Genomic DNA, 12,951 nt, shown 5'->3' on the forward strand with positions numbered 1-12,951 from the left:
TTCAGTAAAGTGTCTTCATTTAAACGGTGTATTTGGATTTCGTTTTCGTTTATTTTTAGCAATGTTATGGGTATTCTTTTCCTGGAAATCGTCAATGAAGGCGACCTGCCGCGATGATGTATTTTTGTAGCTTATCTCTTGGTTTATGTGTCAATGACACGGGCAATTTAGATAATCAATAATCATATTATTTCGTATACTTATTTCAACAAAACGATTTATAAATGTATTATATTTATCATTCGTCGTACAATCGTACAAGTGAACGTCGCGTCGTTGGTTATTAGCGTTAATTTTTTTAATAATTTTTAACAAATGTTGTTGCCTGTAGTTGCAACTTTAGAAGAAATACAGTCATGGAGTTGTAAAGACTCATCGTCTAATGCGTTTTTACTGTTATGTGGAATTCGACAATCAAGTTTTATAATATCTCTATTGTGTGCAGAAAAACTGTTAAGTTATACTTTGCCAATCAGTAAAATTCTTCAATCGACTGATTTGGATATTTCGGAGGCTTTAAATAACGTAGATAGTGTAATATCTGTTCTGCAAAACATACGAACAAATGTTGAAAACGAATTTAAAATTATTTTCAACGAAGCTTGCGAAATTGCTGATGCCTTAGAAATAACAATTGCTATGCCTAGATTAACAAAAAATCAAACCAAACGGTGTAATGTACCCTCAGAAAATGAAGAAGAATATTATAAACGTGCCATTTTCATTCCATGGCTAGATTCCTTTATTAATAGTATATCTGAACGATTTTTAAAGCACAAAGATGTGATTAAAAGTTTTAAGTGCCTTTTACCAACTGGACATATTCCCAATCAAACAGAAAAATCACAGTATTCAAAACTATTGGAATTTTACAAAAATGATATACCACAAAATGGAGTTAATGCTGCAGCCGCCGAATTCGATTTATGGTACCAAAAATTCGCACACCAAAATCATTCTTTACCACATAATGCGATCGATGCATTAAACTTGTGTAATGATACTCTATTTCAAACTATATTTATACTTTTAAAAATATTCTCAACATTGCCTGTTTCAACAAGTACAACGGAAAGATCATTTTCTTCTTTAAGAAGAATAAAAACATACTTGAGAAATACAATGAGTCAGAATCGACTGAATGGATTAGCTATGCTTCATATTCATAGAGAAATCGATGTTCAAACTTCAGAAGTACTATCAATACTAGGAAAAAAAGGACCAAGACGACTTAACTTCGTAGTTTAAAATTAAAAGGTAAAATGTATGAAAAATAATCAATATATTAGTTATAATATAATAAATTAATAATAATATTTATTATTTTACAGGAATAACTTCACCGTAACGGCACGCGGCGTGACTACTGACTAAATCAAAACTATGTAAAATATCATATTGTTAATTTCATAAAAGAAAGTGACGTAAAAATCGTGCACAAGCACAAGCGTGTTTTCCGATTTTTGTACATATTTAAAAATAAATACTGTAACTGTTAAAAGATAATTTTATTTAGCCCCCCCAAAAAAAAATCCTGGGTGCGCCCCTGGTGATAGCAGCATATTTCTACAACGGGCCTATTGATCGAACCCTTCACGCGGCGAGCGTTCGACCAGAGTACACAATTTGATTTGCCATTTACGATACGCTACGTGATTCACGCTAACATTAACGTACCATAAGCGATCGATCGCCAAGAAGTAAACGTGACGTACAGGAAAATATCGTTCATCGGATGACTTGGAACCTTCGGACCGACGGATTGTCGCGACTGGTGTCGTCGTGTCTCGGAAAAGGATAAAAACTTTACGGGCTCGCATCAAACGGCCGCGGTGTAATTTCACTTTTTCCTAGAGCAGAGCAGTCGGCGGTTATTTTTTAAAATAACAGACCGGGAAAATCTGATACACGACCGAACACCATCACGAGCAACGGAACTGAACTTTGTTATCGTCCTAATTTTTCTGACATAATATCTATGAACTTTTTGAAAACTAAAAAACTAACTCCATTGCGATCTCTGAACATCGGTTTTAAATCTTGAACTGTTCAAGTGGACAGTCGTTCGCGAAGAAGCTGCCCACCGGGTCAGGCAGTCCCGGATCTCGGATTGCCGGCGGCTCAATCCGACCCTGGGTTCGACGTTGAACGTACAGCCTCGATTGAACACGGTGAGAACGACCCTAATGTTTTTTTTTTTGTTCAGATATGATACGCGCGGAGCTGTGTCGGAGATTTCATCCGTTATCGGGGGAGGTTCAAGGTGACGGACAGTGGTCGTGGTCACGGACGACGGAAATATTGGAGGCGCGGCGGAGGGTCGGCTGAGGGTCGCGTACCCGTCGTAAACACGTCGACGGTTGCTGCAAGGGAATATATTGTGAACCGCGGCCGTCGTCGAAGCTTCTCGGGGACGACGCGGCGGCCGGTCAATCGGCTCTCGGTCGGACGACACCTGACCTCCGACGGTCATCGGTACCGTCGTTCTCTCGGTACGGCTTCGCACACCCACGCGCGCGCATCGTTATTATCTCGTCCTCGTGCGCGCGCGCCTACGCGCGTTTCGTCGCTACAACAATCGGGTGTCGCGCGCCTCCCTCCCCTTCCCCTCCGGGCCGTATCTCCCGCTAAACGCTACCGATCCCGCCCGCCCGCCCGCGCAGTGATTGATTTTCGCCGCGCGCCGTCGCGGAACGCTCTAGCGGACGCCCGCCGGGGCCCCGCGCACGCGGTACGTCACGCGCGCACACGGTCCGCGGCGTGCACAGCGACGACATGTCCACCGCCGGTGCCGAACGCCGCGCGGCCACGACGCCGCGACCGGGCCTGATCGGTTGCGCGCTGCTCGCTTCCGAGACGGCGGCCAACATCGCGCGGCGCTGCCGGTCCAACCCGCGGCTGCTGTCCATGCTGGTGCAGGAGAAGGCCGACGGCGAGGCGAACCGCGGCCGTTTCGCGCACGACTTCAAGACGCTGGCCGACGTGCTGGTGCAGCACGTGGTCGCCGAGCGCATCTGCCGACAGGTACGTACGCGCTCGCGCCGCGCGGGGTGGGGGGGGTGGCGAAATCGAAAGACGCCGACGACCGCGACCGGCCGAGGAAACGATCGACGGGAAAACGATATCGGCGCACCAACGGACAGTACCGCGCGTATCTGCATTTCGCCAACCGTTCGGGAGAGCGAAGACACCGAAAAAATATTAACATTTTTATACGCCTCGTGTTCTTATCAAGTTCGAATTTACGTTATGATTATTCAACGTTACCTTTGATAAAAATTCTTTAAATTCGGTTGCCGTTTGATATCTAGTGCGGCTGCTTTTGGCATTCACTAAAGGTACGTGTTATTTACCAGTGCTTTAACCCGGTTGAGATTTATAAAAATTACTCGATACTGTATCCGATTCGGAGGGGAAATAATTTATTTCCGGTTGTTGTGCAGAAAATACATTTTGTGCGCAAGGAGATAACAAATATTTCGATACCGAAAACTCGTTTCGTGTAAAATGATACGTGGTTCCCATTGTCGTTAGTGTAACGATATGATAATTTTGCGTCGATAATCGTCGAAGATCGGTCTTCGGCAACTCCCGAAAATATCTGCTTTGCCGTTCGTCATGCAATTCTTTTTTTTCAACGACGAAATATGTCACCGAGAAGGTTTTACGGCCGATTTCGATTCTCCGATTCTTTGGACTCGTCTAAATTATTGATTACATTTACTAAAAAAACTATTAGAATCCATAAACCTGTAGGTACTTCGGTTGCCGAGTTCAACGTTTTTTTTTTTCTATCTCAGAGCGAAAATGACTATACGTTCTATTAATACGTTTGTTTTCGAACAATTATAAGGCAGTTCCGGTGTTAACAATGTTGACTGCGGTGTAAGAGAAAACGTCGATCTTTTTTCATTTATCGCAATCGTTAATATTTTATACGCACGGTGCTTTTGTGTTGAGTCTCCACGTGTAACAGAAAACAGGTCGCTCGAAATCGAACCGAAACCCAAATTTTTAATCACTTACGCGATTTTTTAACTTTATGATTTTACCTGACGATGTTGTTTTAATACGAAACTTGTCGTAAAATACACATATCTTAATACTCCAGGCTACGTATTTTATTTATTTACTTCTACGTATTCATATTGGTGCGTAGTATTATAAGTATTATATTATCCAGATAGTTGATTCCCAGTTGTATAACCATAACATTATCTAATCTGTTTCTTATCGTGCTTAACCACATGTGATACATCTTTTTTAATATTTTATCCGCCATCGCGTGCGTTTCTACGTAAAATGTGTGCACGGTTAACTTTATAGAAATATAAAAATAAAAACTTACGTTTTCACAGTTTTGATGCGGACGGAACCTTTATATTTTTGAATATTTATATATTTTATAACATTTATTCGAGACTTGATTTTTACGGTCTGTTTCGTAAGAATTAGTTTCATATGTTTTATTAGTCATGCGATTATGCGATTATTTTGATGGAGTATTTTTTTTTTTTTATTTTTTTTAGTTTGGACAGGGGGTAACGCTTTCAAATCTTCCATCACCTAGCCGTATGCGTGTACCGGTGCGGGAGGTTTTTTATTTATTACGACTACTTTGGCAATCTAAAGTAAAAAGTTCTTTTATTATTTTTATGCGGTGTTTTCTCTACAATCTGCGGTAGAAATTAAACCATTGAATAGGATTTTCATTGGTATTTTATACGGTTCACGTTATACTGACAACATATACCATGATATTGTCCGCATATTTACGTTTCCTTGTTGTGCTCCATCCTGATCTGTTAATCGTCATGGGTGTTGAACTCTTCCCGAATCCCGGAGTTCCGTGTCAAACACACGTTTAGTGTTTGGATTTATACTATCATTAAGCGTGCACTTTCAATACTTATAAATCCACTTTCCAACTTGGTAAATTTCGATCGTGACGCGTCTTTCCTCGTCATAGATGCTAGTGGATTTTGATATAATTCCGCAAGACATTTAAACACGCAACATGGAAAACAATCTGAAAACAAAAAGGTTAACATATAGCTCTTTAAAATATGATTATCTTCAGATATTTTAATTTAAATTAGTTTTCAACACCAATACCGCTTATAGAAGATGCATATATAAATACCTATATAAATGATACAATTGACTCAATAACCAGGTTTTTATTGTTTTCTTCACCTCCATTTACAATGTAAATTTTACATACCATAGTGACGTCGATGCATCGGTGTGTTATTTATATTTAATTCCTATAGGTAAATTTTTAATGACGTCAGTGGTGAATGTATAGCGATTAAATAGCGTAAACGAGAATAAGGAAAGATTTTTGAAAATCATTATCACGGCATATGATGATTGAAAAAAAAAAGAAAACCTAATGGAGACTAGAAATTGGAAATGAATCAGAAATAGCAGAGGTAAAAAAATACAGTCTACTTATCGATATTAGCTTTCTTTCACTTTATGTGGAAATATAACTTCAAGCTGAACAAGTATAAAATTTATATAGAAGCTTTTCTTTTTATCTTCTACACTATAAAAGATTCTATACAAGAATCTATCGACTTCAAATTATACGTATGTCAAAGGTGAAAAATGTATTGGTTGTTACAGTATATTATGATGAGGTTTATTTTTTTTTTTTTTTTAGAGTTCTAACAGCTTGTATAACATACTATGTTTTACGATGCTTAACTTACTATCAATCTGATATATATCTACTCTTGAATATTATAATAGCTAGAGCGTCTCGTATTTCCAATAATTTAAAACTTTTGGTCCCGTTATTGCGTTTGTATAACAAGCCAATAAATGTTTTTTTAAATCAATAGCAGTGTTAAACATGTTAAACGTGTACACGTGTATAAACATCAAGCTCATTAGCCAGGTGTCACGAAGTTATATTACTATTACACGATGAAACATTTTCGCACGTAAAACAACAACATTTACATTCACCAGGGCAAGTGAGTTTATTGAGTTAAGTCAATATTTACTGTTTGAATTTAAACAACCAGGTTGGGAAAGTAAAACAATACTCATTTCATACCAACACGATACAGTACATATATATTTTTTATAATTCTCATAGTCATGTTAAAGACTATGTAAACGAACTTCGGTTTTTTTTCTCGTTTTATAAATATTAATAACTATTACTATTATTATTATTATTTCTCATGACTATTATCATTATATTATTTTTTATTTGGTTTAAGAAACCTTAAAAGTGAATTGTTAAAACATCTATACATGTTCTTTGTACGTGAACGTATACATATATGTGTATACATGCACGTACGATTCACTTTCAAATTAGAGCTAGAATAATAATATATTAAGTCAAGGATGTAATTCTGAGGTCGATATTGGCGTAGGTATAAGTAGAACTACGTCATTGTGTACTCATAATCAATTGTCATTATATGTTGACAGGTACAACGTTTTCAGAGATATTTAGTAGTTGAATTTTAACGTGCGTTTTCTCATGAATATTAGGAAATAATAATCATTATACATTTGTTTAAAACAGAAATAAACAAGTACATAAATATTATCTATAAACGCATGCAGAAATTTTATTTTTTAAGTAAATTTATATTTAGTGTGTCTACAATACTACCAAAATTAGACTGAAAAATAACTACACAAAATACTTTTCAGTTAATGATAATTTATTCAAATTAAATATTACAATGATCAAGAATCATACATGTTTTTTTGAATATTATTATTAAATCTATAAGACAATTACGTAATTATAGACCGTGCCTAGTATAATTAGCACCCGGTACCAAAAATCATTTTTAGCATCTCGACCTCCTCTAAAATATTATCTTATATAATTTTTTAGTAACATATTTTTACATCTATAAGCTACATGGAGACTACATAAGAATAGAGAGTTCTACAAAACAACCAATTTTATATTTGATAAATTAATAAAATAAATAATCAACAGCTAAAGAACTATATAAGTAATAGAACTCAAACTGTATAGGTAGAATAAACAAAACATGTAGATAATAACCTATCATGCCAACTAAACCGGTATAGTTAATTTACAGATCGAATTTACTTATGCAAAAAATAACTTGCCTTTCAATAATTGCTGATGAAAAATAGTTAGGTGCCTATGCAACTTCTGCGTTATAAAATATGATATGATCGCTGAAATATATGCCAGCGGTTCCCAATCCATTGATCACTCGCTGGGCGGTATTGAACCGTGGATCATATAATATTAACATTACTGAGGTATATTTTTAAAACATTAAATATCAGCTAGTTAAAAAGATTCGTTGATTGAATTTTCATGTGATCAGACTATAAAATCGTTTTTTTAAATCACGCCATCAGTGCCATCCTGGTTAAATATTCAGCAATCACTACGATGGCACTTAAAAATTTGATGGGCTTTATTTCGACAACAAACAATAATTGGAAAATAAAAAATGTTTTTCCATAAATATTGTAGACGTTTATAATTTGAAATCATTGATTATTCCGGTTATTTTTATTATGCAGGATAAACATAATATTTATACTCGTATATTATTGTAGTGTATGCCGTATTTACAAATTCGATATTTATGGTAATTTTATCTTTTAGCTGTAAACAATACGAATGGTTTAATTTATCACAGTTATTTAGAATGAAATATTTTATTTTTTGTACTATACTTCGGTACGTATTTTTTTATTTTTGCTGCGAGGTATGAAATATTTCACAATAGTGTCTAAGCAAAAATATTTTTTGTGTTTGTTTTGAGCGACGTAAAGTGTGATAATTTTACGCGTGAAATTTCTAAATAAAGCTATAGTACAAGAAAATAGGAGTATTCGTTTTCATCATCAAATAATATAATTTGCAGTCATAACATACTCGTATGCATACACACACACACACACACACACACATATTTTGATATTAAACTTATGTATATTTATAAGTTGAACGCGGTTGAAATTTCTCATTTAATTAATAATAGAACACGAATCAAAAGCCTTCTGAGTGATCGGTAGCTGAGACTTAGTTATCGCGTATTCTCACGTATTTTATTTTTTCAATAAGGAAAAGTCGATTCAGCAAAACGAGCTTAAATAAATTACTTTATTTAATGATTAAATCAATCAAGTTATGTAATTTATACGCACCATAGGTATAATGTGTATACCTGCAACGCAAAAAGAAGACCAGATAATAATGTACTCGTGTCTAATAAGAATTAGAGCGTAGTTAGAAACGTATTGTTCGATAAAAAATTTCGAGTTTATCAAAATAATAAATATATATTTTAATTGATTGAAATATAAACATGTATTAAAAATGTATACATTTTTAAATACAAACCAATTATGTACAGCACAAGTTAATATCTATCTACTATAATGATCAAAATACCCATAAATTTGGATGTGAATTAAATCATGAATTAATCGCGAGTTACAAACATGAGTTATTCGATGATTAGGTGACATCTAAATATATTGATAAAATATTTGACTGTTGTATTATTTATTAATTGATCAAGAAAAACGATGAGATTGAATTAGGCCAGTTATATGACCCATACGCTTGGTACTCGAAACGGTCAATAAAAACACGATTTTTATTGCCTTCATTGGTACATCGCATTTTATTCAATATGAAACGGACGGAGAAGGAAAATTAAATTTGTTCTTAAGTATTAATTTTAAACAATTCAAGCATTCAAATCGATTTTCAAAAATATTCTTAGCATTCTTCTAAGTCTGTATAAACACTTTTTTAAGTATAATGATCTAATGTAATACGTATGCAACTATACAGGATGAGTATGTACCGTTTCACACATATAGTTCAGTTTTTAGATATTTAAATAAATTCAATATTACATAATTTTAATACAAATATTAATATTTATATAAAAATAAAAATATATTTTAATCGTATACTGTATTGTTGTGCGATAAACGTTCAATCAAAATTGCATGATATTTACTTATATATATTCCAAAGAAGTATGCTCTAACAGTATAAAAAAAAAAATTGTAACCACAAATTATCACAATAGGATTTATTTTGTGATATTATATTATTTAGTCCCTCTTATTATTGAAATTCAGTGAAATGTACTTCGAAATGTAATATAGTGTTTTAATATTTTATTTAACAATTTATTTTTTATTTCACAAAATGTTTTAACAATTTTTAATATTCAATGTCCAAAATAATATTAACCGTAGTTTAATAATAGATATGAAATAGGAAAGAAAAAAAAGAAAATGTTTTGTGTACCACATAGATGTATGAAAAACAAACAAACTTTGTTTGAAAAAAACTCTCTTTTAAAAAGAATTAATATATTGTTACATATTTTCAAATGCATCATTTTATTAGTAGAAAAAAAAATTCTAACCTGAATCAACTGATTAAAATTTAATTACTATTTGCAGTTTCCAGAATTAAACGGAAATGTATTCGGCGAAGAAAATGATACAATAAGAAATAATAAAGGACAAGATGTTACAATAAAAGTTGGTAACACAGTAGAGGAGACATTGCAGTGTTTATCCGAAGCTTTAGATGACGATCTGGAGTCGGCCAAAAGCTTGGCTGAAGCGGCTCATAAAGAATTCACATTGGAAGATCTAAACGTCGATTCTTACCCAACGGGAAAAGATGTAAACCTAGATCTAAAGAAAATTGGAATATGGATTGATCCGATAGGTAACATAGATTTAATATAGTTTTCGACCGATTAAAAAAAAAAAAAACTTATTATGATTATTATTTGTAGATATAATGTCTTTAAGTACAACAGATCGACATCGTTGTTGATAATAACAACAATTTACATATTATGTAAAATTAACTCAATGCCCGTGGTTTTAACTGCTCGCCGTAAATATTCATTAGTTAAAAACAGTATTTCGACTTTAAATAATTTTTTGAATTTCTATTTTTTTTTTTTTTTTTTTTGACTTTATAACGCGTCTTATAGTCTTGTAAACATATAACAAAATATTTAAATGAATAATTCCTTATTATTTCACTTTAGATTCAACCAACGAATACATAAACGGAAATGTAGACGGTTTAAACGAATACGGCTTTCATTCGAGCGGACTTCATTGTGTTACTATCAATATTGGGCTATTCGACCGGTGCAGCGGAAAACCTATTGCTGGTGTCATTAATCAACCTTTTTTTCAATGTGATTCCGTAGAAAGGTATTAACAATCGACTTGCATTCGTACATTTTTTTTTTCCAAACTAAGTGTTATAAAAATATGTGTAGGATAAAGATATACAGTGATGATTAGAATAAGCTTTCAACACTAATTTTCTTACATGTAATTAATCAATTTATTGTTTATATATATATATATATATCGATATTCTTTAAAGTACCTGTTAGTTTTTCAAAAAATAAAAGCCCACCGGAACAAACTCCAAATTAAAAATACATTTTATAATTTTCTAGATGAGTCGTTATACATCTTTACAGTTATTTTTTCAAAACTGAATATCATATTAAACATTAATATTAAGGTAATAGTACTGATAACATTTTTAATACATTTTATATTTTTTAAAGTTGCAAAAGTTGCAATTTCGTTTTTAACGTATTAAAAATTTATGCGTGAACGTAAAATATTCGCCGTACCAACGTTTCCGGCAAACATTCCTTAACGCATCAAAATTGCCTATAAATAATGCCTTAACATTTTCGATTCCACTCTAGCGATTTGACGAAAAACATTTTAAACCCTTTTTTTTATTATTATTAAAAACAAATTATTAATATAAATAAACTATTTATTTATTTTAAATGATCAAAACATTTTCTATTTGTCGATAATAAATATTAGCACATAAAATAAAATTGTTTTTAATACAATAAATATCTACATCATCATTTGGAATCAACCAACTAATTTGTTAATTTTATTTATAAATTTACTCAAGTCATATAAATAATGTTTACTTATCAATAAAAAAAAAAACGCTCTAGAATTAGCAAATTAAAAAAAAAAAAAAAAAATTAATTAGGAACTTCATTGATTGTTGTAAATAGGTGGAGTGGAAGGTGTTTTTGGGCAAATTGCGACGGACAAGAAAGCTCGCATTCATTACCGGAATTTATTAGCTGTGATCAGGTAAAAAATAACCAAATGGTTTTGTTTATAGATAATAATCAGCATATGCGATTGTACACAAAACGAAAACATATGAAAATAAAGACTAAAAACTGCAGCGAATAATTTTGGAAAAACCAAAATACGACTACTATTTAGTATCATGGTAAAAAGTTAGAAGCTAAAAAATTATTTTCCAGTGGGTTTCGTTTCGATTTTTATCCAACAGTAAATACACGCCTACACCGTTTTTATAGAATAACAGCAATATACAGTTATAAACGTACAACCATGTTGTGTCACCGCAATAACAGTTTACCACGTAACTTCATACGTACGTATATGCGGGACATTATTTAAGTCTGAAGGTAACTGTCAAAATCTCGGTCGGTCTGTTATAATATCATTTAGCTTAAATATATTAATAATACCGAGTGAAATAACTCTTACGCATTAATATGGTTCGCGAACGTTAAAAAAACACTTCTTAATCTACTACTCGTACAGATTCTTTTTAACACACTTAGTGTTCGATAAAATTACGGTAATTACGAAAAACAACGGATTCGTTAACCTAGAAGGAGGAAGGCGTTTCTCTAAAAACGTAAAAACCAATTTCTTTTGATATTTCGATATTTGATTTATACATAATAATAAATAATTGCACATTTTTCGTAGAACAAAGCTGATATTTCACTTTTTTTTATTCAAGTACCTGCACGATTACTAAGATTCAAAGCAATTTATCACAAGAAACAGATTCCAAACATTTTCCTTATCTTGATCTTGCGAGTTTCCGAGTGATAAGCGAAAAGAAAAAAAAACAATTCCAAATAATCCGTATCGCACATCAGTACACCATTATTGATCATTATTGTTACCACTGAATAAAACAGAATGGACACTGATAACAAATTACACGGGCAGCATAGGACAATAATGAAATCAGTCAGCCATTTTATTTGAGGTACAGTAGGAAGTTAGTAACATTTTATTCCATCATGAAACGGTAGTAATATTCTTTATAAGCTACTGCGCATTTTCAAATGTTACTAATGGTAGTATTATTTTTCAAGGTATTAGGTGCAATAAGAGTTTGAGATTTGGGGGGCTATAAGTCTTATACTATGGTATGACTATGGGTCAACATCCAACCTCCCATCATTACCAAAAAAAAATATAAATTGTGTTTTTGTAAATGTATTACAATTGTATTTGTAAATTTACTACAACAATGATTCGAATTTTATAGTATTATATCGATATAAACGTTTTTAATATACTTAAAAAATCTATATAAATACCTGTATAATACTATTTAATCATCGATGAATGTATTTCATAGATTTTTTTTTTTTAAACACTTCCCATTCTGAAATCGTGCACATGGGTCTGTACTATGGTAGACATACTATCTAAAAAATGATCCACGAGTAAAAACTTCTTGGTACCCAGTAGGTCACCATGTTTCACACCGTTTGGTAGAACACATATTGAACAGTTACCATAATTGAAATTACAATTAATAACGAATATCAGTCATCACTGATTACAATTTGATAACAAAATTACCTCAATTGAAATGGCCGCTGATTTCGTTGCCGCCGTGTTGTGTCCACCCCCTGTTGTTACTAACGACTGATAAGAAAAAAAAAAAAAAAATTCAATAATAATTATAATTGTATTTCACTTGCCCCCTCCCCCGGTTACCACCGGCGATACTATATCGTTGGCGGTTTGCGTGTGCGCACAGGAACTGGTGGTGACGAGCGCCAGCGAGACGGACGCGGCGGTCGCGGCGCTGCGGCG

The 12,951-nt window shown here is 33.2% G+C and overlaps 2 protein-coding genes across 5 annotated transcripts in view; both read left to right on the plus strand.

The window, feature by feature from the left end:
* The first annotated feature begins 261 nt into the window (after positions 1-261).
* On the plus strand, positions 262-2,176 carry LOC112682860 (52 kDa repressor of the inhibitor of the protein kinase-like). 2 transcript variants are annotated; one of them, XM_025553612.1, is made up of 2 exons: positions 262-1,264; positions 1,332-2,176. In XM_025553612.1, exon 1 carries the CDS (start codon positions 316-318, stop codon positions 1,246-1,248), a length of 933 nt encoding a protein of 310 aa, XP_025409397.1. In that variant the 5' UTR covers positions 262-315; the 3' UTR covers positions 1,249-1,264; positions 1,332-2,176. The 2 variants fall into 2 exon arrangements, with proteins under 2 accessions (XP_025409397.1, XP_025409396.1); XM_025553611.1 differs by having other exon boundaries at positions 262-1,257.
* A 583-nt stretch (positions 2,177-2,759) lies between these two features.
* LOC112682858 (inositol polyphosphate 1-phosphatase) overlaps positions 2,760-12,951 on the plus strand; it is a 22,731-nt gene continuing 12,539 nt past the window's right edge. For all 3 annotated transcript variants that reach the window (XM_025553608.1, XM_025553610.1, XM_025553609.1), the window contains exons 1-4: positions 2,760-3,024; positions 9,457-9,730; positions 10,062-10,233; positions 11,082-11,163. In XM_025553608.1, the coding sequence (XP_025409393.1) occupies positions 2,776-3,024; positions 9,457-9,730; positions 10,062-10,233; positions 11,082-11,163 (777 nt within the window). In that variant the 5' untranslated portion in view covers positions 2,760-2,775. The remainder of the gene's footprint in view (positions 3,025-9,456; positions 9,731-10,061; positions 10,234-11,081; positions 11,164-12,951) is intronic.

The sequence above is a fragment of the Sipha flava genome, unplaced genomic scaffold, assembly GCF_003268045.1.
Source record: "Sipha flava isolate LNK unplaced genomic scaffold, YSA_version1 213_pilon_pilon, whole genome shotgun sequence".
In the NCBI taxonomy this organism is placed as follows: Eukaryota; Metazoa; Arthropoda; class Insecta; order Hemiptera; family Aphididae; genus Sipha; species Sipha flava.